This window comes from Microtus oregoni, unplaced genomic scaffold (genome assembly GCF_018167655.1).
Source record: "Microtus oregoni isolate MIOR12 unplaced genomic scaffold, Mior012 000000F_ref0000247, whole genome shotgun sequence".
In the NCBI taxonomy this organism is placed as follows: Eukaryota; Metazoa; Chordata; class Mammalia; order Rodentia; family Cricetidae; genus Microtus; species Microtus oregoni.
The window spans coordinates 60,382,973-60,410,511 of NW_024543059.1; the positions used below are offsets into that span (position 1 = coordinate 60,382,973).

The window sequence follows — 27,539 nt, forward strand, 5'->3', positions numbered from 1 at the left end:
TCACACTCACACCCCACATGTGCATCCTGCACTGCTGTGCACTCACACTCACACCCCACATGTGCATCCTGCACTGCTGCACGCCCGCCCACACCCACACTTGTGCATCATACACATACCTGGTAATAATTCCTAACCTATCATCAGAGTACTAAAAGATCTTCTGTCTGAAAGTTATTACTTCTATACTGTAGCTCAAAGGCAGTATTCGTCTGCTGCCAGTTCATTGTTGCTGAGCTCATGGCCAGCAGTCTGGTAGCTGATACCTGTGTGAAGCTCTATCCTCCTCTGCTCCCAGACCTTCCTTGGTCTCTCGGGAACAAACAGCATCCCACTTAACAGGTAGGCTCAAGTGAATGCCTCTTACTGCTGATCTCACAGCCCAGTGCTGCTGCCTCAGGTCCTGATGCTGTCCTCTGCGCTTGCCTTGAAGCCTAATAGCATCTGCTCTTGTTAAATTTCACCTCAAACTCTGTTGGGTGGCAGAATCCTCAGGCCTTGCTCTATCCTGTCTGTTATGCTGGGCCATGAAGGTACATTCTAACAGCTGCCTCTGTTCACAGTAACCATTGATTGTCTACCCCAGCTACAAATAGCCTATAATGTTTCCTAGCTACTACACAAAGAAACGTTAAATCCTATTTTTATATTGCCTTTAAAATGTCTGGTTACTGGCTGGAGAGATGGTTCAGTGATTAAGAATACTGACTGTTTTTCCAGAGGACACAGGTTCAATTCCCAGCACTCACATGGCAGCTAACAACTGTCTGTAACTCCAAGATCTGACACTCCCACACAAACGTACATGCAGACAAAACACCAATGTACATAAAACAAAAATAAATAAAATGTCTGGTTAGAGAAAATTGGCCATTTTTGTGAAAAATACCAAGTTATGTACTGGGTGTCTAGTCAGGGTAAGAAACATAAAGCACAGTCTTGAGGCAGGGTAATTACCTCAAGTTCAAAGCCAATCTGTTCTACATAGGACATTTTGGGCAGCCTGTGCTTAAACGGCGTGAGACCCTTTCTCAGGTTTTATTTTTGTTGGCATGATAAAATCACTGGGCACATAAAGCAGCGTAAGGGAGAAAGGGTTTACTTGGCTCACAGTTTCAGCTTATACTCCATCCATGAAGGGGTAGTAAAGGCAGGAGCTGCAAACAGCCACTTCCTTCACATTGAGAGTCAAGAGCTGAGAAAAACAAGCGCAAGTGTCCTTGCTTGCACTCAACCGGATCTCTCCCTTCTCATACAGTTCAGGGTCCTCCCTCCTTGCCAAGGGAATGGTGCCACATGCATGGACTGAAACTGCCCACATCAGTTAACTTAGTGAAGGCCATCCCCTATAGACACGCCCATACAGCCAATCTATTGTAGACAGTCTTCCCCAGGTGATTCCAGGTTCTGTTGCATTGATAATTAAAGCTATCAATCACAGACCATCTCAAAAGGCCTTTAAAAATTAAACTGCAGTTTTAAAAAGAGAGCATGGGCTTTTTCGTTTGTTTGTTTTGTCTCTCCAGTTTCTTGAAGCTTCTTGCCTTTCTGAACACCTGTGTTAGTATAGTACCTGCTCTTTTTCCATCTTGGGTGCTGAGGAGTCCCCAGTTCCTCCCAGCAGCTTCCTAAGGAAACCACGGAGTCTTTAGTGCGTAGTCTGTGTGCTGGACATCACCACTGGGACCCAGGAATGCTGAGATGGGAGAAGATGCTATAGGGAGACAGAGGCGGGCCTGGCAGGGACTAATGATATTGAATAGGATAAGACTCTGGAAAAAATCCATAATGAAGGTTGATGACGGGTAAAATGCTCCCTTCCCCTGTTGCATCCTCTGACCCAGGACACGCCACTGCTAGGGACCGGTCTGTGGTGGGAGGAAGTAGCAAGACCAGGGACAGAGACAGACGTTGAAATGACCTAAAAGAAAATCACCACACCTTCAGACCGGTACTTCCACCCCTAAAAGTACCCCAAAGAAACGGTTTGTAGTACAAGAGCAATTCATAAACATTTTTTTTATTTTTTAATTTATTTATTTATTAAGGATTTCTGCCTCCTCCCCGCAACCGCTTCCCACTTCCCTCCCCCTCCCCCGATCAAGTCCCCCTCCCTCATCTGCTCGAAGAGCAATCAGGGTTCCCTGACCTGTGGGAAGCCCAAGGACTGCCCACCTCTATCCAGATATAAGAGTAGTTATAATAATTAGAAACAAATAAGAAAAACTGAATATTCAACAGTAAGAAGATGGTCGAATACAGGGATAAATTAATTTAAAATGTTTCAGAGATACTATTTAACATCACAGTAGAAATACAAGGGAGGTGACAGTTAAGCAGTAAAAGGGTTGCATGGGATGATAGAGGAAAACATTAATGTTCCTTAGAGGATATTAATAAGCCATTGGTACTCTCTTTTTATTTTGCCCTAGGTTTTGTGTGTGTGCACGCATGTTTGTGTTTGAGTGGGTGCACCCATGTGTAAACGCAGGTAGAGGACAGAGGACACCTTTGGATGTCATTCTTGTTTGAGATGGGGTCTCTCATAGGCCTGGAACCTCTCCAAGTAGGCAAGGCTGCCTAGCCAGGAGCTCCAGAGATCTGCCTGTCTCTACCCCAGGCTCACCGTTGCTGGCAGGATGAGGGTATCCCACCATGATCTAGGATTCCCTTTGTGTGCCATGAATATGTTTTATTACCTGGTTAATAAAGAAGCTACTTTAGTCTGTGACACAGAAGAATGTAGGTAGGCAGGAAAACTAAAATGAATGCAAGGAGAAAGAAGGCAGAGTCAGGCAGATGCCATGTAGCTGCCGAAGAAGAGAGATTCAAGCCAGCCTCTGAGAAAACAGACATATAAAAAATGAAGTAACACCACAGCATGTGGCCAAACATAGACTAATAGGAATGGGTTAATTTAAGATGTAAGAGTTAGTTAACAAGAAGCCTGAGCTAATAGGCCAAACAGTGTTGTAATTAATATAGTTTCTGTGTGATTATTTGGGTCTGGGCAGCCAGGAAATGGAAGGGCAGTCTCTGTTCCCACCACGCTGCCCACCTTCTGCGTGGGTGCTGCCAATGGAGCCCAGGTCCTCAGGTCTGTAAGGCAAGGGTTAGTGACAGAGTCATCTTTAAAGTCTGTGGTTCAGAATATTTACCGTGAATGTAGTTGCTTCAGATGTAAGACTGAGACGTTTAGAGTCTCACATCTGTAACCAAGAACATTCCTTGATACTAGCATTTTAAGTTGTATTTAATGTCCCAATTGCACTTTGTTCTCCCAGGCCATCCAGAGATTTATCCATTAGTATTAACGACCAAGACCCAGGAAATATTCAACTGTCGAACAGATGAAGATTTCACAGATGAGCAAACATATAAGCTCATCAAAAAAGAAGATATCTTGGCAGACTTGCTGAACCGAGCCGCAGTGTCTGACTTCCACCCGGTGAAAAAAATTGTCCGGGTAAATACAGGCTTGATCTTTGCTCTCAGTCCTACCTCAAGAGCAGCCCAGAACAAGTTAGAGATGATTTCGCATTCAATTCTGGCATTCCCTTTATGTTCAGCCCCCGGAAATCCTATGTGAGAATGCTAAGTGAAAGGTTCAGTCTTACCCCGTAGCTTAAAATAGGAATCAGGCTGGGCATGGTGGCACTTAGGAAGCTGAGGCAGGAGGATCACAAGACTGAGGACAACTTGGGACATACAGCAACTTCCAGGCCACCCTGAGCTGCAAAAAAAGATCATGTCTCAAAATTTTTTATTATGTTGTTTTAAATTGTTAAATTTATAGTTTTGGTCCTGCTTTGCCTCCAAGCATCGAGACCACACCACCAAGCAGTGCACATAGCTCGCTCTTTTTTCTAAGGCGTGTGTGCATGCATGTGTACACATGAGTGTGCATTGTGGGTGCATGTGTGTATGCATGTTGCATGTGTGTGCATGTGTGTGCGCATGTGTGCGTGCATGTGTATGCATGAGTGTGCACTGTGTATGCATATGCATATGCATGTGTGTGCGCGCACATGAGTGTGCACGCATGAGTGTGCTATGTGCATGCATGTGTATGCATGAGTGTGCATTGTGTGTGCATATGCATGTGTATGCATGAGTGTACACTGTGTGTGCATGTGCATATGCATGTGTGTGCATGTATGTGTGCATGTGTGTGCATGTGTATGCATGCGTGTGCACTGTGTGTGCATGTGTGTGTGCATGTGTATGCATGCGTGTGCGCTGTGTGTGCATGTGTGTGTGCACATATGTGTTGGGCTGGGTGAGTGTACTCTGTAAGTGCAGGCGCATTGTGTGCATGTGTGTGCATGTGCGTGTGCGCATGTGTTGGGCTGGGTGAGTGTACTCTGTAAGTGTAGGTGCATTGTGCGCATGTGTGAAGAAGATGGCGCTCATACATATGTTCGAACAAAACACTTAATTGAACGGTAAAAATTACATGAATCCATTTTATTTTTGAGAACGTTTTAATTAAATTTGAGGATTTGGTTTAGCAGGCAGATCATCACCGTGATTACATTGCAGACTATGTCGATTTGATGTTGGCACCAGCACAAAGTGATGAGCTCTGACCCTCGACCCCCGTTGATGTCCCCACAGGAATATCCTGGGGATGAGTTGCTACTCGTCTACGACAAAGACTTCAAATATGGACTAAACTTTTACCTCATTGGGACCGAGGAAGGCAAGGAAAACTTTTTAAAGGTAAGAAAATCATAAGCCTTTGCAGGTCAGCTGCTGGGTCATCCCTAGGCTCCTTGACACAGCTCTGTACCCTGAGCTCAGCTCAGCTTCAGAATGGTGAGCTTTCTCAGTTCCTGTAGAGGAACTAAGGAAAATAAATTATACCTCAGGATAGAGTTATCCCAAATAGAATACACACATATACATATATTTGTGTGTGTGTATATATACACTCACATATATACACATGTATATATACATACATAAATATATATGTATGTACTTATATATAATATGTATATACATACGTGTGTGTATGTGTGTATGCATTACTTTCCTCTTATCAGATAATCCTTCATAAATCCAGGGAAACTGAGTTTTATATTTTAGCCACCAAGCTAAGCAATCTGTATTATTTGTAAAGACGTGCAATAAATTATGCTTTCTTAGCATATGGAATATCCTGTTCATCCTCCCTGCTTGGCTGGAAGCGCCACCCCAAGTCCCTCCCCCATTTCTCTCCAAACCCTACTGCATCTCAGAAAGCCTGCCAAATGATGGACCCCTTATGGGGTGTAAAAAAATTTAATCTGGAAATTCCACCAAGGGGCTGTTTTTCCCCCACTGGCCCAGGGCAAAATGGTGGTAAAACACCCTTCTCCCCAACACCTGCTCTCCGGCAGGCTAAGACTGGCTTTCAACTAGGTAAGCTGTTTTTCCCAGGGCCTGCTGCGATTTTCAGGGTGTCCCGCCAAAGGCGCAGCTGTACCAGGCCCTCGACCACCTGTTACCAGGACAAGGACCTACCTTATCCCCTTTCTCAGAAGGCATTCTGTTCAAAGGACACCCCCTGTTTTTTTGACTCAAAGCCTACCACTGTGGATACATTGCACTAGGCTTCGGTCCCAGCATAGACTTGCAAAATGGTCACCTGCAATTCGAAGCCAGATCCACGAATGCCCTGGGCAGCCTTTAACAAAATCTTTTTAAATTGGGGCTGATACCATATGTCTTAAATATCTAAAAATTTTTGCCACTGTGGGACAAGTGGCCAAAACTCCCGTATGCCCACTGGGTGCTACGCTCCCATCCTTCCCTCAATAACCAGTGTCCCTCAGCACCTGTCCTGTTGGCTAGGATCACGGCGCCTCCAGATTCCCGCCTACCTGGGAATTGTGACCCTAAAAATGCTGCCCTGACCATGCTGCCGGAAATACTGGCCCCTCCCTCACACCTCTAACCCTGCCTACCCAACTCCCTCCTACTGGGTCACATGTCCTATACAGTGGCCAACAGCCCTCTTACTCCTCTCCCATTCATCCTCCCGGCCCTTTGAGACAGAGGTCAAGGGCCAACTTCCTCCTCCACCACCCTTTTGCTTACTGGACTTATGAACACATAAGTTGGCAAGGATACAGGAAGCGCTCCATGCACCCCTAAAAAAGTCAAGTTAATTGTGTGAGACACATGGATTATAAGAATGGCCAGATGTTCTAAAATGCTTCTGTTATGCTCTAGACCCCTGAAGTGCCAGAGGAACAAGAAGAACCCAAGGAGCATGCTCCAGAAGACATGTACATCTACAAACCGCCTCTCTCCAAGCCGTGGGTGTCTCTGGGCAGTGAGAAAGAAATTGAGGAAGAATCCGTCAAGGAATCAAAAAGGCGGGTCAGAGTCTTTGCTGCTGTCCAGTCCTAACCTCCCCCCCCCCCCCCCGCCCGGAACTAGGAGTGTTCTTTCCTGGGATAGCCTGAGCTTTGCTATATTGGAAAGTGTGGGGTTTCTTCTTTTTCTCATAGAAGAGCTGTAAAAAGATGTATGCAAGCTGGAATGGGGCTGAGAGACTTAAAAACACACAGACAGAGAGAGACACGGACACGGGCGGTCCTTCATACAAGAATGCCAATTCCAAGATTAGTGTGCTCAGAGAAACCTTATATAGGGATCCTTAGCTACACCCAGCTCTCGGGATCTATCAGCTGCAGGCCTCATCGGAATCCACTCCCCTGCCATTAAGGTCTCGTGCTCAGAGCAGCTGCAGACACAGGTGTTTTGCCCAGTTCACTCCAGCAAAGGGTCTGAGGCAGGCAAAGAAAGGCAGGGGGCCAGGGATCTACAGCTCCCAAAAAAGAATGGTCTTTTCCTTTGGCAGGTGTCAGGAATTTAATCTGCCCCCCCCAAAAAAAAGGATATCTTTAAAAAAATCTCTTGACCTCTAGTGCCCCAGAGAGTAACATTACTGGTAAAATGGGGAGGGGTCTTTGCTAATATATAATGAGTTGTATATAAGCTATAATGAGGTCACACATAGAATAGGTTCCTAATCTGATTTGACTGGTGTTCTTTTTTTAAATTTTTGTATTTGAAAGTTTCTTTTCATTTTGCATACCAACCACGTTCCCCTCTCTCCCCTCCTCATGCTCCTCCTATGCCACCCCCTGTCCATTGACTAGTGGTCTTATGAGAAGTTGATCAAGTATAGATGTAGGCAGGGTTGCCACATGGAAGAGACATAGAATTGGCTCTCAGGCCCTCCGAGCCCCCAGCTCAATCCCCATTGCTCGGAGACTGTAGAGACCTCAGGGAGAATGTACCTATGATCAAGGAAGGATGAGGACTGCTCGCTGGTACCAGGAGTTGAGAAAGAAGCAAGGTCAAGTTCTCCCTTGCCCCCCAACTAGACAGCTTCAACAGTCTAGCCTCTATGGCTAGACTAAACATAGAATAAATCCCTGTGTTTTAAGCCACCCCAGTTGTGGTCATCGATTACTGCAGCAGTAGAAAGGGAATACAGTAAGTAGTGTTCCCTCTCAGAGCAACTCTTGAAAGGAGGCTTGGGTGCAGTCAGCTTAGCGGGGTGCTGGGCAGGAAGGAAGCCCTCCGAGGGAGCAAGCTTGCCATTGTCTCTAGAAGGAAGGCTTTGTCCTGAGTTCATAAAGGAACTCGGGAGTACAAATTACACTCAGGGTTGTCCCAAAGAGAAGCCATGGAGATGGACTTCCGAAGCCTCCCACCAGTCCACTACTGGTCAAGATGTAAATTCCCAGTCACTGCTTGTCTTTTTGACAGGCAAGGAGGCCTCAGTCACGGTGACCATGGCTTCATCGAGGAATAGTGGCTGCAGGCTGTGGGAACCAAAGCTCAAGAGGGACAGCAAGAATCCACAGCAGTCTCTGAGTGTCTGGGTAAACCAACACTCACACCCACTTCTCTCCAGAGATTTCATTGGGGTTTCTTTGCTGCCTATGTGTGTTGCAGGTGACGTACATGATTTCTAGGAAAAGAAGTCAATTTGGTGCCCCCGTGGCTTTCAGAGACCAGAATGCTTCTAGCGTCAAAGATGCCTACATTGAGTGTGCTTCCTACGTTGATAAAAATTACACACTCACACAAGCTGAGAAAGACATCGGCTTGCAAGTCATTCCCGAAGTCAAGGGCACAAGCACTCAGACAAGATGGTAGGTATGACATGGTAGAGCCGTCACAAAAGTGTGCTCAATTCAGGAAGACTGAATTGTGCCCAATAACTCTCTTTTTAAACTCTTAGGGAACACGACATAAATATATGTTAAAACTATGAAGCAGGACAATGGGAAATGGTGTTAATAATCACAGTGCTTGCTGGTTCTCACCTGGAATTGTGCTACTATCTTCCTGCTGAGAGACTTTGTTTATGATAGGGTCTCACTATATAGTCCAGGCTGGCCTGGAACTTGCTATATGTATTTTGGGCTAATCTTCCATTTTCAGCAATCCTCCTGCCTCAGCTTCCCAAATGCTGGGATTAATTACAGGCATGTGCCACCACACCAGCTCTAAGTGACCATTTTTGCATCCCGTGTCAGACTGTCTGGCTGCATTGGCTGCATTTCTTATTTGGGCCACTATCGCTTATGAAAAAAACAAGAAACTTCCATCCAGAACGCTTCGAATAGCATCTAAAGTCTCATTTCCTTCACAGTGTGGCACACAGAAAAGCAGTGGGCCAGCAGGAAATGCTGGCGAGCTCTCATACAAAGGAGACTTGATGTACAGTGTAAAAATGATCCGTGGTGGTGTCTGCTGGGGGGGGGAGGCAGGGTAGAGGAAGCTGTAAATGGAACAGGCTGGCCAGGTAGGAAGTGGCTATAATTAAAGCAGGCAAAATGTGGCCACTGTTAATTTAGGCAGTGGCAAGATACAGAGATGATAGGATAGAGAGATGTGTACATTTAAAACACCATTATCGAAACCAAACAGTAACACATCTGCTCCAGCTATTGCCTGATGCCACTTTCATGGCAGCTGTCCTTGCTCCCCTGGACATAACCAGCGCTGCACTCCACATCCTCTTCCGTTTCTTATCTACCTTTCGCCCCAAGCCCGCTCTGACATTACCTATATTTGCTTCTCTCTGATCCAAGTTTTGGTATTCAACTTTCTTTTAACTATTAGGGCATTTCCTAGAAATGCGACTACACAGTATTATCCAAGGGAATTTTCAGAAGAGGAAAAAGAAAGCCTGGAACAATCCAAGTCTTTGGTCGACTTTCTCAACAACGTGTCCACAAGGTAAGAAAGTATCTATTAAAAACTTTAAACATAATATGCACCCAGTTATTTTTAATAATGGTGTCTCCAGAAGCAGCTTCCTGTGTGACACATAGGAATATGGGGACAGTTGTTAGTAGGACATGAGTGAATGAGTCTCAGTGATTCCTGCCCTCCATGGGACTTATGCTGTGCAGCTGTGGGTTATGAGCAAGAATAGTCCTCACGGGCACACATTCCTCCTCAACCATCCTCATGTCTGTGATGACAGTTCTAATGTCACTGATACTAAAATCCAGCATGTCGGCTGCTTACCATCCTCATGTCTGTGATGACAGTTCTAATGTCACTGATACTAAAATCCAGCATGTCGGCTGCTTCTTTTTTTTTTTTTTAAATAAAACAGTGTTGAAATAGCCCTTCAGCAAAATGAAATCATGAACACATTTATCAATGACTGGAAGAACCTTGCAGAGGAAGAAAGCACCTTTGGGGACAAGAGCGACACCCACCTTAAAGAGTACCAGTCCTTTACAGACCTTCACAGCACCATGGAGAAAATGATTACCTGTGTCTCGTGGCACCCGACCATCTATGGTAAGGGAAAGTCTTATTTTAGTATCTAAGACTGAAGATGAGATTGACTTCGGCTAACATATAAGGCTTGCTAAGTGCCGGGGCCCTGCCAAGCAAGCATTTCCCACACACACTTGGGGAAAAGACTTGTTCAGGCCACACAGCTGCAGGGACAGTGAACGAAGAGTCTGCCTTTGCCTGGGGCCTGCCAGACTCCTGTGCTGAATGTGCTACCCTAACCCTCTGGGCAGACAGACACCTTTAAAGAGCTCAATAGCTCAAGGAAAGCAATCGATGTGTTCAAGTGTAGCATGGGAAAAAAATTAAGTCTCTGTTCACTTTGTCCCTTCCTGCCCTCCTCACTGACATTTTTTTCTGATTAAAAATATTTCTTGAAGGCTGGAGAGATGGCTCAGTGGTCAAGAGCACAAGCTGCTCTTAGAGGAGACCAGAGTTCATTCCCAGCACCCACACCAGGTGGCTCACTGACACCTGTAACTCCAGCTCTGGGGGATCTGATGCCTCCTACTGGTACCCAGGGCACCTCCACTCATATGTGCAGACTACACAGAGACAGACACGTAGTCACACAAGTAAAGACAAAAATCATATTTTTATTACCAAGTCTTCCAAAAAAGCTGGCTCTGCTGACTGCACATCTCAGTTTGCACCAGCTACACTTTCAGTGCTAAGGGACATGCAGCTCATGCCCACAACATCAAATCTACCACTACAACAAGCATGGAGCGTGGGGGCCTCTGTGCATGGGGACTGCTGACTGCTTGGTACTTGTGTTTGGTTCAACAGGACTCATAGTCGTGTCGGTGGCTGTGCGCCTCTCCTACGAAGAGAGAGTCCACTTTTCGGGTAAACTACTGCTCCAGCCATCCCTGATTCTTTTCTGGAGTTTCTCTGACCCCATACACCCTCAGGTAACAGATGGCCAGCTCACCAAAAGCTTAACTTTCTCAAATGCCACGTCCTCAAGTCTTTAGAAAAATTTAAACTGCAAATTATTTCATGATCTCCTAATGTTGTAAATCACAGGAAATAGGTTTCTTTCTTCGCAGATTGCAATCTCATAGGTGGAACCAATGTCCATGATAAAATTCAACAAAAGTGCCTCTGAGAGCTAGCTCAAATGTGCATTATTTATAGACAGCTACAAAATTAGACTTCTCCCCATCTCAATATTATGTAATAGATTTTCTTGTTCTTTTTGATGCATGGATTGACTTTAGTTGATGCTGGAGAGCCCTGATGACATCTTCTGCTTTGAGTTCTGTCCGAGTGACCCTAACATCATCGCTGGAGGCTGTATAAATGGACAGGTAGTTAGGAATTGTCTTCAGGTGTTTACTGACGCTGTAAGAAGTTTGGATTGGGGTAACTTTAGAACTCCAGGGTGCAGTAGGGCACAGGGAAGGCATGTTGGCCATGTGGCAACCACTGTGCTATGACTTGAGTAGAAAGATAGGTCAGTCATGGGATTGGCACTTAAGATACACATGGGAGCTGGGTGGTGGTGGCGCACGCCTTTATTCCCAGCACTTGGGATGCAGAGGCAGGTGGATCTCTGTGAGTTCGAGGCCAGCCTTGACTATAAGAGCTAGTTCCAGGACAGGCACCAACGCCACAGAGAAACCCTGTCTCAAAAAAAAAAAAAAAAGATACACATAAGAACTCAGATCTATCCTTTTTTCACTTATACAGCGCAGACCCACTTGGCTAGGCATTGACCTCTCAAGATGTGCCCTTTGACATCAATTAGCAATCACGAAAATGCCTCAAAGACATGCCCACAGGTCGTGCTGACTTAGGTAATGCCTCCCTCTTCCCAGGTGACTCTAGTTTCAATAAAAACTAACCAATGCAATAAGCTACAAGCATTGCTGCCTCTTAGGAAAGAAACCATTGCTTGAATTTACTACGTTTCCTTCATTTTTCTTCTAAGACATATACTTCATACCACATTGAGATTCTACCCTCCGCCGGGCGGTGGTGGCGCACGCCTTTAATCCCAGCACTCGGGAGGCAGAGGCAGGCGGATCTCTGTGAGTTCGAGACCAGCCTGGTCTACAAGAGCTAGTTCCAGGACAGGCTCCAAAACCACAGAGAAACCCTGTCTCGAAAAACCAAAAAAAAAAAAAAGAAAAAGAAAAACCAAAAAGAGATTCTACCCTCCAATGTTGTATTAGGGAAGCCAAACACAAACTTTAAAGCCTTTCTATGGTCTAAGCTTCAAGCTATTTCACTCAGTGAGTCTGACAATTAGAAACTTCACTTAGTGCACAGGATGTAGCTGGAGAGGGTTGCCCAGAGACTGCAAAGCCCTGAATTGGATCCCCCAGAGAATGGGGGGCACACACCTGCACTCTCAGCACTTGGGAGGCGGAGGCAGGAGGATCCAGAGTCGAAGGTCATCCTTGGCTACATAGATAGTTCAAGGTCAGTCTGGGCTATATGAGACCCAAGCCCATTAATAAAATAAATAGAGGCATCTGTTCTTTCTGTGTGTGGCTGAGACAATTCTTTAGATTCACACATCAGCAGCTTCCAGTACATTTTTCCAGAACAGCAGGAAAATCAGAAAAGCAAACACCTCCCTGGTGTTTCTTCAACAGCTGCTGAGATTGTAGTAATGACCCATCCCCTAAACCAAGAAAGTTTGAAGTGCCTTTGATCTGTGACAAAAATGGTATGATTTTGTTTTAGAATGTTGTAGAAAGGGGCACAATGTAATAGAACCACTCTTGTTTCTCCAACACTGGCAGTCTGTGACCATCTTGTTTACTGACAGGCTGGCTAGTCATTGACCACTGCCCTGACCTGGCATTGTATATTCTACTTTGTTCTTGTTTTTAAAAGAAGGATCATCCAAGTAACAAGCAAATTCTGAGGTAGCAGTTAGAGGCAAGTAAGATAATTTGTCTGCCTTTCCTCCCCAGTGATTGGAAGTTTGTACTTAATTCTTGAGAATCTGGGTAAATTCTGATTCTCCCCAGGTCGGAAGCAGCTATACCTACATACAGAGCAGGACAAGGGACAAAATCTTACCAAAGCATGGAGAAGTGCCCGCTATTTGTCTTGCGTTTATTTGCTCAATAACAGCATCCATGAGCATAGAACAAGGAGTGGCGGACACTGCTGGAGAGATGAGAACACTCTCAGTATCTGCTGGAGAGATGAGAACACTCTCTCAGTATCTGCTGGAGAGATGAGAACACTCTCTCAGTATCTGCTGGAGAGATGAGAACACTCTCTCAGTATCTGCTCTAGAAGTCACAAGTTACATAGGCCTCAAGCTAGATCTGAGTATGCCCTAAGGTGATTGATTTTTCTCAGGCTCCATACCAATCGCTTCCTACAAAGCAGTCTCTCAAACCCAGTCCTCTGTGTCCTGAAAGTGCTGCGCTCACCTTTCTCTCTGTTTTAGGTCGTCCTCTGGGATATCACAGCGCACGCGGACCGCATAGAAAACATCAAGTCCGGCGGCAGCAGAAGTAAAAAGGCCACTCTCAAGGTTGGCTGTTTCTAGCTTCCTTCTCACAGGGATGTTCCTCTCCGTTCCAGAGTTCCGCAAAACACACATAACAGGGTCGCCAATCTTTGTAAAGACTCTGTACAAGAAACATGGCAATATTTTTTTCCATTCTTTACATCTGTCTGTAGGCATTTTCTGAATCACTTTTTATGGAGGTGGTCACTAAAAACATAATAAAACAAGGTTCTTTGACCAGCACAGGATTTTATGGGGTTTTGCTGCTATATTTTTGTTAAAGAAAATGAAGGAAGCAAATAATTTGCCTAAAGTGATTTTCCTGAAGGAGCCTAGGATGGAAGGACAGAAAGTTTGGGTACCCAGGTGCTGTCTTACAGGCTCTGAGCTTGCACGTGCCACCTCGCCTCTCCAAGGGCCAGGTCACATGGTAAGAGGAAAGGGTGACATTGGATAAAAGTGCCGTCCCCAAGCCTGGTGAACTGAGTTCCATCCCTGAGACCCACATGGTGGAAGGAGAGATCTGACTTCTACACTCAAGCACACCCACACACATGTACACATGTATGAAATATATTAATGTCGATTTTAAATTTAAAAAAAAAACATGTAATGGTTCCATGAGGCTGTGGACTCCATCAGGAGTACTGGAAAAGGCAATCAACCTCCATGTCAGTACTTACCCTCCGTATCACACGTTCCTCCAATCCCAGTTCTCCAGCCCTGGGAGCCATAGGGCTCTCCCTGAGGAATGGTAGGAGATATGCATCCCTGTGCTCATGGAAACACTCATTCAAGAATAAACTGGGTCCATAGTCCTTGTGAAGTTTAGAGACTGGACTCCATTGAAAGGGAAAGTTGGTAAGTCTGTTACTAAATTTGTGGTATACTGAAACACTAATCTGTTTTTACCTAAACTGATACCACTCTGGGTTTTTCCATTTTAACTGCAATTGCCGGTGGAGTTCACCCATCTCCTCTCTGAAATCTAATATTCTTTTAACATTTCTCTAGCCTATGTTTCTCCTTGAACCAGACAGTAATAAAGAAGCGATGTACATCAGACACTGTGCAGTGTCTTCGATAGAAAACGGACATAGGAAAGTAATCACAGATATACACTGGCTGCCAGACTCATTTGAGGTGAGTGTTGATGGCTGTGCGGGTACTGGGAATCAAACCTTGATCCTCTAGAGGAGCAGCCAGTCCCCTTAACCACCAAGCTCAAATTCTGTTATATTTGTGTTGTTGTTGTTTTGATACAGTGTCTCATGTATCCCAGGCCGGCTTTGAACCTATTATGCAGTCAAGGATGGCTTTGAATTCTGACTCCCCTGTCTCCACCTCCCAAGTGTTGGGCTTACAAATGTGTGCACCATGCCCCGTGTATGTGGTGCTGCTGTAGGGTCAGACCAGGGTTCTGAGCACACTTGGCAAGCACTGTACCAACTGAGCCAGCCACAGTCCCTGCCTAGTTTATAAAATGTTTGTTCAAGCTTCTGAAGTAGTATTGCAGTTTCAGGGGTTTGTTCTAGCTTCCTTTATGTTACTGCAATGCAATGCTTTTACTAAACCTCTTAGAAGAAGGAAGGGTTTACTTGGCTTACACTTCCAGGTCCCTCCTCGAGGGAAGTTGAGGCAGGGACTTAACACAGAAACCTTGAAGGAATCCCACTTGACAGCTCTAATGTGATTAGCCAGCTTTCTTGGTTTTTTTTTTTTGTTGTTTTTGTTTGTTTGTTTGTTTGTTTGTTTTCCAGACAGGATTTCTGTGTGTAGCCTTGACTGTCCTGGAACTTGCTCTGTAAACCAGGCTGGCCTCAAACTCACAGAGATCTGCCTGCCTCTATCTCCCAAGGGCTGAGATTAAAGACGTTCATGACCATGGAATTATACAGCCAGAATCACCTGCTCAGGGATGGTTCTGCCCACAGTGGTTTGGACCCTCAGGCACCAAGGAATAAGATGATTTTCCACAGACACGCCATATGCATGTCAGTTGGATCTAGGCAATTCCTCAACCAAGGCTTCCTTTTCAGTTGACCCTAGGCTGTGTTGAGTTGACAAAGATAATAAGATCCTACAGTCATGAATCTCTGAGACCATCAGGGTGGCCTCAGTAGAGATCCAATGAAAGTTGGCATTTCACACACAACCAGAAAGGGTTGGGAGCTGAGGGTGGGTCAGCCTGGTCTGCGGTTACCTGGCTGGCAGGATGCCTGCATGCCTGGTCGCAGCATCTCCCCCTCACCCAACCCTGCTAAAGCCCCTTTGCTGTCTACTATTTTACATATGAACCCTATCAAGACAGCCATTTTTCCGTATACATTTGAGAGAGCCAACCTCACAAGTTACTCCTGAACGTGTTAATCTCCTTAACAAGTAGTTAGTGTGGACTTTGGACCTTCTAAGAGCGTGAGTGGATCCTGGAGATCCTCTCTGTGCTTGCGGGGCTGTGTAGTAATTTGACAGGGGATGCCATTGGTTTCCTTTTATCTTCTAGACTCTGTTCTTTTATGTTAGGGGGGACAGGGTCTTTCTATGTAGCCCTGGCTATTCTGAACCTCTCTATGTAGATGAAGAATTAAAGTCATCTGTCACTATGCCCAGTCACCGTCGGTTCCCTCCTTGAGACTTATCCCCTTTTCTATGGCTCTTACCTGTTTAATAGTCTCCTGAAACTATTTGGCTTAGTTAACAGTGGATAGTGGAAAAGGGAAAGATCCTGCATTTCTAAAACTAGTGAACCATTAAACAATGTGTATCATCTACATTTTATAAAACATTTAAAATACTTTGTGAACATGCAGTTAAAATTCACACTGTGAATTGGAGAATCTGAGAATCAACCCTTAATTAAAACTGTGTAAAAATATTTCTGTGAACAAGGAGTGGATAAGAATTCAAAGTACAGTTGTATTTTATCTTAAAACTCAGATTTCAAATGTCTATGGTAGTGTTAATGATATCTTTTAAAAGAAGAAAAACTTTTTAAAAGAGGAAAAAAGCTATGAGAAAAATCATTTCTAGCTACTCAGAATTTGCTTTTTTAATAATAGTCGTTATGCTTTCGGAACTTCATACATGTAAACTTGGTGAAATACTGATGGCTAAGGAAACCAGAGGCAGCTTTAGAGGGAACTTATTATTGTTATTTTACCGAATTTTCTTTTCTTCAAACGTTTTAAATAGATTAACAGAATGGGCTCTGTCTTTGAAAATCGAAGTGGGATAAACTGTCAGCTGGTCACGTGCTCAGCAGATTGGTAAGTTTCATTTCAAACATTTCCCAAACCCTTAGCAAGTTAGGCTCTTTTGCTTCGATGTTCCTAAAACCCATCTTTTTCTTCACTCATTCCATAATCGTTACTACAGCAATAACCTAACATGACTGAAGGAGAATTGTGTAGTGTTGCTGGCATTTAAAACAAATGAACTTTGACCTGGAGCAATGTGGTGTGTGCCTTTAGTCTCAGCGCTCAGGAGGCTCCAGTAGACCAGGATCTTAGATTGTGAAGCCAAGTCATCTACAAAGCAAGTTCTGAGCCAAAAGAGAACAAAAGAGCTTTTTATGGGGATAAATTTGAAAACAATAAGAAAACGGGAGCCAGCAAGAAGGCTCAGCTGGTAAAAGCCCTTGGCAGTCCCGGGAGCCAGGGTGGAGGAGAGCGCCAACTGTCAGCTGTTGTCCTCTGGGTACCACTCATGCCCATGGCATGCCAGTGTCTGTGCTCAGACACATCGTGCACACAACAGCAGTAATAATGGTAATAATAATAACCGTAATAGAAAACATAGTTAACTGCACTTTCTCATTGGTATTTGTGCATAGCAGTATCTGCTTCTTCATACACTGTATTTGTCAATCTATGGTATATGCTGTTCACATCCAGTTCATCTCACATGGGACAGGAAGGCTTCCTAACAGTAGAAAAGTGTTGTTATAATTTGACAGACATGTCAGAGGCTATTTGTTTAGATAAAATTGCATCGGCCCATTTATAGAATTAAGAATTCATAACAACATGGAAAATTTAATACTTATCTAGATAAGTAATAATGCTTATCTAGCCTCCAAATACCAGAAAAAAATTACTATTAAAAACAGCTTTGTAGCTCATAATCAAAGCACTCAAAAGACTGGAGCCTGAGAATTATGAATTAAGTCCAGCCGGAGCTATATGGTAAGGTCCTATTTAAAAAAAAAAATCTTTGAATCTCGGTGTGGTGGCACACACCTTTGACCCCAGCACTTGGGAAGCAGAGGTAAGTAGATCTCTGTGAGTTTGAGGCCAGCCTGTGTGTATAGTGAGTTCCAGGACAACCAGAATTATGTAGTGAGACCCTGACTCAAAAATCCAAAAAACAAAAACAAAAAATCTTTGGTCCAGACAAAAAATAATGACATAGTATTTATGATAGGGAAGCTAGAAGGAGCAGAAACTGTGGGGTTCAACCGAAGGCACTGGAGACTTTAATAACCACCATTAAAATTGTGTTTTTGATAGATGAGCTAGATGAGCTTATTATATATGAGTTGTGTCTTAATAAAGCTCTTATATTCCTTTTCAAAGTCATCAGTTTCCAAATTGAATTCTCCTGTATTACCATCGAGACAAAGAAAATCAAACACCTATACGCATGGTATGATTTGTAAATCATGGAGCGTGGTGCTGGGGGGATGACGCAGTGCTCTGGCTGCTCCTGCCGAGGTCAGGCCCAGTTCCCAGCACCCACATGAGAAAACTCAGCACCTCCTGGAACTCCAGCTCCAGGAAACCAAGGCTCTGTTTGACCTCCATGGACACCACATTCACACGCACGAAGTCACGTGCAGCCACACACAAACGTATTAGTTAAAAATCAAATCTTTTTGGAAATGAAACACAGAATGGCCTCATTTCATAAAAGCTTAGTTTCAGAAACACTAGGAAGTTGCCATGTTAACATGTGATGTCTAGACATTGTGCCTCTTGCTTGTTCTTAATGAAATAATAATACTAATCACATGAGCTTTCTTTTAGCACAATATGTTTTTGGGATATTAGACCCCTAAAACCTACAAGCACAGCCGCAACGAACGCCGCAGCCACAACAACCGCCACAGCCGCAACCAACAACAACACAAACTCCCAACAACCAGCAGCAGAGAAAAAGAAAGAAGAAACCATTGAAATTCCCTTTGATGTGCCGTCAACTTTCTTGCACCTGGATCTGTCCTGGAAACCCCTGTCTAGAGTAAGCAACGTGGGTGCGGTTCTATCCTACACCCCACACATTCTGCCTACAACAACGTGGGCGTGGTTCTATCCTACACCCCACACATTCTGCCTAGCTTGCACCGTGAGCCCACCCTCCAAATGAAGAATGGCTCAGACTAGCACAGGATCCCAGTGTTCACTAATTCCTTCATTCAGCCAATAACAACCTGACTGAGGATGATTGATGCTGATCTAGACCCAAACAGACACCCAAATCGCAGTGAACTCGAGGCTGGTATCTCCTGTATAAGCAAGCTACATTTAGAAACAGCTGAGTGATGATTCTTTAGCTGCATATTGGTTCCTTGAAGATTGGTTGCTACTCAGGTGGGCCCAGGAAAGTTAATTTTCTCTACTTCAATAGGAAAAATCTGCACATTTTAAACATCAGTAGTAAGAAATGACAGGCTAGTACTGCAGCAAACAGAGCTGAGAAGTCACCGAATAAGAAGTCATCTGTATTTAACTTGAGTGGGCAATTCACCTTGAAAATGTGTATGGGAACATGTGGAGGGTGTGTGGAGATCTTTTCTTTAGATGTGTGATTCTAATTTCAAACTTGATATTTATATTTTCTTTTAATTTATGAATATCACGTCAACACTCCTCGGTGTTGGCTCCCAGAGAAGGAGCTTGGAGGGGTGAGACTATTTCTGAGGTAGCTGGGAAAGAACATGAACGAGAATATTAATAATTGTCTGGAGGAGGGGGCTGGAGAAACGGCCCAGTGTGTTAAGAGCACCTGCTGCTCTTGCAGAGGATATGGGTTCCTTTCCAGCAACCACGTAGTGGCTCACAACCAGCATTGCCTCCAGCTCCAGGGCATGGGATGCCCTCTTCTGACCGTTGTGAGCACGAAGCATGCTCATGTTGCACACACATACATACCCAAGCACCCATATACATAAGGTGAAATAAATCTAAAGCAACTTTTAAGAAAGGAAATAAATTGTCTTGGGTAAGATTTGCTGAGATGTAAAACAAATGAATATGCAAATGTACCCAAGAATAATCGCATAGCGAGGAGATAGAGTCAGAGGGAGAAAATAGGGGGAGATTGCCATACAGGAAGAAACCCAACGGCCATTTATTATTCTGACCATGGACACACGATGTAGGCACAGAGCCACATCCATCATTCAGACCAGCAGGCATCCGGGTAGAAGCCAGGCCCCTTCTGAAGCTTCATTCTACTGAAGGATTTAGGGATCAGGGCACTAAATCACCGTTTTAAGCTACAACAAAGGTGAGTTTGGGGATGGATATAAAACGTATGAAGAAAGAAGACACTTTGTGATTGCGCCCAGGCCAGCTTCCCTTGGTTGCATGGTCTTAGAAATATGGATTTAGATGCTTTCCATGGGGAAAAGTAACTGGGATAAAGGAGGGGCAGGGAAGTAAAAGGTAAGTTTGTTACCATCTAGGAGCAGAGGGGACAGGTAAAGGAAAAAATGCAAGGGTTTGCTAAGCATGTAACTTTCTTTTATGTTCTTCCAACAGATAAAGCTGTCTAAGGGGGAAACGAGCTTAGATCACTGTCCAACCAAGCTGAGCCTGGGCGAAGACCCTCTTCTTTGCAGAATACAAGGTAACTAACTAACCGCCTTTGTCCATCAAAAGCTCATTTTGGTGCGTTCATATCCGTCTATGTCTAAGGTGAGTTACCTGCTGGAACAGTCTGATTTGTAAGAAGGATTCAAGTTTATAATAGCTGTAAGAGAGATGGCCTGTACTAAAGTCATCAGGACACAGAGGGCGCCACCGAATTCTGTGGTTCAGCTTTGTAAGCCCTGAGAGTGCTGCATTTGTGTGTGTGTGTGTGTGTGTGTGTGTGTGTGTGTGTGTGTGTGTGTGGTTTGTCTGTCTGTCTTTCTGTCTCTGTCTGTCCTACCTGTTTTATTGCCCATGCTGGTTTTGAACACTAGACGTCAGCCCCTGCCTCCAGGTTGCCGCCCTGCTGAGTTTCTGTCCTCACTGCTTTAAATGATGAGCTGTCCTATGGAACTGTGAATGGCAGAACCCTCTCCTCCTCCCCACCTGCCTTTTGGTCGTGGTGTTTCATCCCAGCAATCTTAGCCATAACGAGTACGGTGGATATGACCAAAATACATTGTAAACAAGTATGAAAGCCTCAAAGAACATAGAAATCAAATGTACTGTTGAGTGAAGCCCACCTAAGGGATATGTATTATTATAAAAAGAATAATTTTATAGACCGAAACTTATTTCAGGCATAGCCAAATCAATTATGAAACACAAAGAAACCAATTTCTATAATTATAATTTTTAAACTAACAGCTACATGGCACCATGATAAATTAAACCAAATGAAAGAGGAAAATTCATTTTTAAATCTAGCTTGGCTCAATCCATACCTCTTTGGAAAGTGATGGAAGGGCGTGCACAAGCTACCTGAACCCTCTGAGTGTCTGCTGAGTGATTCAACTGGAGAGCAAAGTGCCCTGGAAACATACAAAGTGCACAGAACTACCCAGCAGCTGAAGCATTTCTCAGACACTTGCCTTGTCCCCAAGGATTTCAGTTGTAAAATTTCCAACTTTTGTTTAAAGTCCATTATTGGGTAGGATTTGTTTGAAACAGAATCTTCCTTACATATTCTGGGCTGTCATGGAACTCACAATGTAGACTAACTCACAGAGATCCACCAGCCTTCTGGGCGCTAAGATTAAAAGTGTGTGCCACCTGCCCAGGGTCAGAAGACTTTTACTGATTTTTAGTGATGCCCACCCCAGGCTCAGTTATGACATGGGGTCATGGCCCTGACTTCCAAGAAGCTCTGTAAGCTTTGTTAGCCCAGTCAGCTAGCAAACAGTGGTCCTGCCATCTGTGAGGGATGAGTTCCAAGATCTTCAATAGCCTCTTCAAGACACAAACACACAGATTTGCTCTATAAACAAGACAATTAAGATGCTAGCAATGGAACTATTCATAAAATACAGCATTATGACTGTATCCTGGAATAAAGCTTCCATGAATCGGTCCCTAAAACACTGGGTTGTGTTTCCGGCTTGTCACTTGAAGCGTTTTTGCAGCTTCACCGGTCTCACTGATCTGCACTTCAGCACCGTTAGTAAGTTAAAGGGGACTGGGTCACTGGAGCCCGAGCTCGGCAGTGCCACCGCTGCCTATCTGATTAGCAGGATGGCTAAGTGACTGATGGGCAGGTGCCCTGTCCAGCGGATGTGCTGCCCCAGGGGCAACTCACACCTTAGCCGCATGGAACCAGATGGCACCATGTCTCATTGCCCTGAGGAGACTGACAGGCAACTTAAAATGAGGTGCTTCTGGAATTTTCCATTTGCTCTCTCCTGACATCAGTAGACCTTGAGTCATGAACTGAAGTTACAGAAATTGCAACCGCACGCGGAGAGACTCCGTCCTAGCGACTGCTGAGGGAGAGGCATGGATGTGATCTTCTGTTGTTGCACACTCGTCTGTCCCTGTGCTGCCCTTCAGCTGCTGCTTCAAATGTTGAAATTCTGCCTTTAGAAACATAAATCCTAAAATTAATGTTTCCTTCCTTCCTTTTGTGCTGCGGGGAAGTGAATTTAGGGCCTCACGCATGCTAAGGTGCCATGCTCACACTACATTCAGTCAACGAGTTATTTCTTAAGCTCTCAAAAAGCCCCAGGCTCTGAGAACACAGCAGTTGAAAGGCAGGTCTGGGGCGGGAGAGATGGCTTAGCCCGCGAGAGCACATGCTACTCCTCTGGAGGACCCCCGTCAGCTCATAGCACCCACAGCAGATGACTCACAACTGCCCAACTCCTGCTCTGGGGCTCTGACACCCTCTCTTGTAGAGTGGCCATCTGCACTTACACGTACACACACACACACACACACACACACACACAATTTAACATAATAAATCTTTTTAAAGATAAGTCTTTCCAGGGGCTGGAGAGATGGCTCAGTGGTTAAAAGCATTGCCTGCTCTTCCAAAGGTCCTGAGTTCAATTCCCGGCAACCACATGGTGGCTCACAACGATCTGGAATGAGGTCTGGTGCCCTCTTCTGGCCTGCAGACATACATACAGACAGAATATTGTATACATAATAAATAAATAAATATTTAAAAAAAAGATAAGTCTTTCCTTTCACAGAGCTAATATTCTGGTGGAAGAGATATCAAATACATTTGCATGCCCTTAAGGAAAAGCCTGTTTAAAGTAAGTAGTTTGTAGCACACCCTTAAATTGTCAAACAGGAAGACATGCCATCAAATGACTATTTTCTTTCTGGACAACATGATGTTATAAGTTATCCTTAAAGAAAATCATTTCGGATAAACCACATCATAGAAGCAAAAGTGTGTTCCCAGCAGAGAGACACACGGCCCATACAAAAGTTCATGTTACCCACAATCCCAGGGTCTCAGAAAGCTTGGCCACTTCCTGCCTCCTGGGTGAATAGCCAACTTTAAGAATTTTATTAGATAGTGGTTTTGGCCCACTGCCAGCTACACACCTATTCTGGCCAGCCTGGATCTGGCCAGCGGAGCGCACACAGAACTTTCCTGTGGCATTTTGCCTATTGATCCAGCCCTGGCTTGGACCATGACTCACCTGCCCCTGTTGAATCGGCTCGGTTTTCTGGCATTCTGTCGCCATCTAGTGACCAAAGACCTCTCCTTTTGTCCACCATCTTAGAACCCAGAAGTTAGTGGCCCCTAGACACAGTTCAATAAAAACTTTTTACATTTTTAGGTAAAGATCTAAATAAAGTAGCGTTTTTTGCAAAAAAAAGTAAAATAACATCAATACGAGAAAAAATATCCCAGTCTGCCGGCCTCCAGAACAGCTGTCCCTTATGCTGCTTGCTCACTCAGCTCTAATGCGTAATATATATATATATATATACATACGTATATATATACACATTATGACATAGTTGGTGGTGGTCTGAAAAGGTGGGGAGTTACAGCTAAGCTGAAGCCTGCTGAGTCTCGGACTTAACCGATGCCTTATTGAGAAGGGGACAAACGTAATAGATGCGTGTGTCAAGCAACGGCAAATATGATATGTCTTTCTCTCTAAACAGGTACTTCTTCTATCCACGTTCTTCAGAAAGACAAGATGTTAAACCAGATCAGAGCCCTGAAGGCAGCCGAAATAAACCCCTACCACAATCTCGAGGCTGGGTTAGCCAATATGCTCAAGCCAATAGATGATTTCTGCACCAAGTTCTTTGTAGGGACAGAGGTAAGCTAGAATTGTCTGGTTTTTAAACTACATCCCCACCCCCACCCCCACACACACGGTTGCAGTTTTATAACCTTTAGTTGACATGTTTGCTGCCTGAAGGCGTTTTCATCTTTCAATATGTTCAATTTGTATTTAAGAGTTTTGACTGAGATGCCTTGTAGACTCAGGTCTGAAATCTCCTTAATGGGCTGGGGACGTAGTTGGCCGAGTGCCTGCCTAGCATGTGTGAGGCCCTGGGCTCCATTCGAGCACCACATAAACCAGGCCTGAGAGCACACATGGGTGATCTCAGCACCCAGGAGGTGGAAGCAGGAGGCCGGAAGAGCACACATTCAAGGTCGCCCCGATCTGGGTGACCTGGAGCAGGTTCACGGTGGGACCACTGCCTCGCCCCACTGTCGCTCACCTCACCGCCTCTGTCTCCCATCTGTGTGACTGTCTCCTCGGCTGCTCCACATTGGAGGCTTCTGTCTTTCCCTCTCCTTAAAACAGCTGTAGGTTAGCACCGGGCTGCACAATCCTTAAATCCGAGCTGAGAGGTGTACTTCCTGTTCTCAGCTTTAAAAGGTAAATGCTGTGATGTATCGTTCCTCTCTGCCTTATTCCAGGTCTTTGTTACATCCTAACTTGGTTAAAATGCTGAGAACAAATCACTGAACGACCCAAACCTGTTCTCGCCCAGCCACTCACCCTCAGAAAGTTAGGAAGGCCAGCAGACACGCATAGCGAGTCTCCACAGCCAACCGGGTCACTCCTATCATCATGCGTACATAAAGCAAACTCGTTTATTTCATCTTGGAATCAAATGCAGTAACAATTTTGAGCCTCTCTTTCCACTTGGCACACTGAATTCTCATGTGACTTGTTGCTTTTATTTGTCTTCGTCCCCCTAGTCTTAGCCCAGGGCTGCAGAAAACAAGGTCTCTTGCCTCTGAACTTACCGCATTTATCCAGAACCTGTTATCTTTCTAGGAAGGTGAAGTGATATACACAGACTGGAAAATGGAGAGAGACTCTGAAACTGGACGGTTTATGTGTAAGTTTTATGGGCTAGCTCCCTATTAATAAGATGTTCCTGTTGCTATTGGCATATGTTAATTATATGTAATAAAGGGGTTCCTTATGGCATTTTAACACATATAAAATGCATTTTTATCATCACCTTCTCCTGTCTGCTCCCAACTCCCAGTGGTCCCCTTCATCCTCCTACCCGGTCCTTATTAATGAGCCAATGAGTTTCACTGGGCTTGCTTACTGGTCCTTGGTTCAGACTTCTTTACAGGAGCATGGGCTTCTTTGCCAGCGTCTACATCACTGAAGAGATGTCATACTTTCTCCAGCCACCATGGACTATCCTCAGATATTCAGGAAGTAGCAGGGCTTGGTGAGCCCCTGCCTGACTAAAAACCTTCATCTGCCTATAGTTCCTCAGGGGAAATGGGGCCTCGTGGGTCAGCTCTCCCTTGCTTGCCCAGATGTTATGCCAGTAATTACCAGTGCCGTGAGATCAAGAGTGTAGCCACCGCATGTGTTCTGAAGACAGCCTTCTACCTCTCTGTATTCCTTTCGTCTGTGAAGCTTTGCACCTTGGGGGTATTGCTATACTTATGAGCTCATTCAGGGATGCCCATGGTGGACATGTGTGCTGCACGCAGACATTATGTATCATAGTGGCACCATTCAGTCCTGTGACCCACAGTAGAGGATTCAATGCCATGGCAAACGTGACTTCCTCCTGGTCTCATACATGCTCCTGGGGTCCCATCTCCTCTTACAGCCTGATTTTGAAACTATTTAGCAGTGGAGGAACGGTCATTTATTTTAAATGACCTTTATTCCAGTTTGATGCTGTGGGTTGGACAATGGTGAGAGGAGACAAGGAGGAAGTGCCCTGTTGGCAAGGCAAACAGCTGCTAGTGTTACGGCTGTCAGCAAAGAGAGAGTGCCGGAGAAGCCCAGAGAAGAGCTGTCTTTCTCGGGCTGTTAAGAAATGGTCCCACTTGGACCCGCAGTTGAGCTGAGTCCTGTCTTAGTCCATGTTCTATGGCTGTGAAGAGACACCAGGACCACAGCAGCTCCTATAAAGGAAAACATTTAGTCGGTGCTGGCTTACAGTTTCAGAGGTTTAGTCCATTGTCATCATGGCGGGATGCATGGTGGCATGCAGGCAGACGTGGTGCTGAAGAAGGAGCCAAGGGTTCAATATCTGGACTGGCAGGCAGCAGGGAGAGAGAAAGACATTAGGTCTGGCTTGAGCATTTGAAGACTCAAAGCCTATTCCCAGTGATACACTTCCTCCGAAAGGTCACACCTACTCCAACAAGGCCACATGTCCTGTCCTTTATAGTTACCTTTGTATGAGCAGATGGGAGTCATCTCATTCAAACCACTACGGCCCTGAAGGGTGGAGACTTTTCAGATTAAACGAGGAAAGACCCTCCTTGTCCACAGAGCAACAAGGGCAAGCACAAGGGAACCCAAAGGAGCAGTGGACAGGAAGGAAGCAGGAAAATTCGGGGCCACAGCATAGCAACCCAGAGGTCAACAACAGCCCACAGGGACAAAGAACTCTGATGGTATCAATGAGATTTCCAGACCCAACAGTATTTAGAAAAAGCGCCTGGCAAGAGAGTAGAGGCTGGGCCAGCAGAGCTGGCTATTGCCTGTGGAGGTCCTAACGGAAGCAGGGTGCGCAGTCACAGCAGCCTAATAAGAGCAATGTGGACTAGCAGGGAGGCACGGTCACAGCCACATAGCGAAAAACATGGGCGATGTGAGGCTCTCTACGCCAAGATTTCCTGGCCAGTGGGATATGGGTGGTCAGGATGGAAAGGAGCTGCTTTTCATTCATTGGCATTTAGTCCATTCCCAGCAAATGAGAAGAGCTTTAGCCCAGGGCTGTGGGAGCCCCTGAAGCCGTCAGCCGAGCGCCATGAGACAGACAACGCTGGGCCAGCCTGCTATTCCCATTGAATAATGCTTGCAGGGTGGGAGGATTGGTACGCAGCTGCCCTCAGTTGTAATCCATGTGCCCTGTTCACAGTCCGTGGGCTGCAGATGCTTTCCTTGTGAGCTCCCACCCTGCATCTGTCATAAACACCAGCATGTCTCCTGGGCAAAGGCAGAGGGAGCTGCCACAACTTGGTCCCTTCTCATCTGCCTAGCTCTACACAACCAAGCAGGAGAGAGAATTCCATCCTCTTAGGGGAAAAAAAGGCAGATTACCCCAAATGAGATGGGGGTGTGGTCACGTTAAATATTTCCACATGATCCAAGGACCAAGTCAAGAGATGCAGATCTGAGTGAGGACAGTTGGTATAAACCACTGTATGCCGTAGACCCTTAAACTGTGCAGTCAGCACATATGCATGCCAGGTACCCTTCCAGCACTTTCCACAGCTAAATGCCTGTCATTGTCACAGCAGCCCTGTGGGATCGCTGCCTTGGGCGGCAATGGCAGTCTTTGAATGCAGGCAGTCTGCCGCCAGTCTGTGCCTTTTAGTTTTGTTATAATTGTCTTTACCCGATCTGGCCTGGGGGCTCTGACACTCCATTTAATAACTTAGGGACAGCTCCGTTCATTGTTGAAAGTCACGCTAGTCTTCCAAAGGACACCAGAAAGAAAAGATTAGCGTAGGATGTCATTAACAACAACCCACCTTACCATTGTGGATAATGTCATAGCTGATCAGACAGTTTCCGAGGGGTTCCAGGCCCCAGGATAGCCCTGCTCACTCAGAGACAGTG

At 45.1% G+C, this 27,539-nt stretch overlaps 1 protein-coding gene across 1 annotated transcript in view; it reads left to right on the forward strand.

Moving 5' to 3' along the window:
- Dnai3 (dynein axonemal intermediate chain 3) overlaps nucleotides 1-27,539 on the forward strand; it is a 45,455-nt gene that overhangs the window by 6,723 nt on the left and 11,193 nt on the right. The window contains exons 4-18 of the mRNA XM_041656525.1: nucleotides 3,285-3,466; nucleotides 4,618-4,722; nucleotides 6,220-6,369; nucleotides 7,960-8,159; nucleotides 9,136-9,252; nucleotides 9,638-9,828; nucleotides 10,615-10,739; nucleotides 11,049-11,138; nucleotides 13,244-13,330; nucleotides 14,321-14,449; nucleotides 16,499-16,572; nucleotides 18,331-18,544; nucleotides 20,068-20,155; nucleotides 23,629-23,789; nucleotides 24,765-24,828. Coding sequence (XP_041512459.1) covers nucleotides 3,285-3,466; nucleotides 4,618-4,722; nucleotides 6,220-6,369; nucleotides 7,960-8,159; nucleotides 9,136-9,252; nucleotides 9,638-9,828; nucleotides 10,615-10,739; nucleotides 11,049-11,138; nucleotides 13,244-13,330; nucleotides 14,321-14,449; nucleotides 16,499-16,572; nucleotides 18,331-18,544; nucleotides 20,068-20,155; nucleotides 23,629-23,789; nucleotides 24,765-24,828 — 1,977 coding nt within the window. The remainder of the gene's footprint in view (nucleotides 1-3,284; nucleotides 3,467-4,617; nucleotides 4,723-6,219; nucleotides 6,370-7,959; nucleotides 8,160-9,135; nucleotides 9,253-9,637; nucleotides 9,829-10,614; nucleotides 10,740-11,048; nucleotides 11,139-13,243; nucleotides 13,331-14,320; nucleotides 14,450-16,498; nucleotides 16,573-18,330; nucleotides 18,545-20,067; nucleotides 20,156-23,628; nucleotides 23,790-24,764; nucleotides 24,829-27,539) is intronic.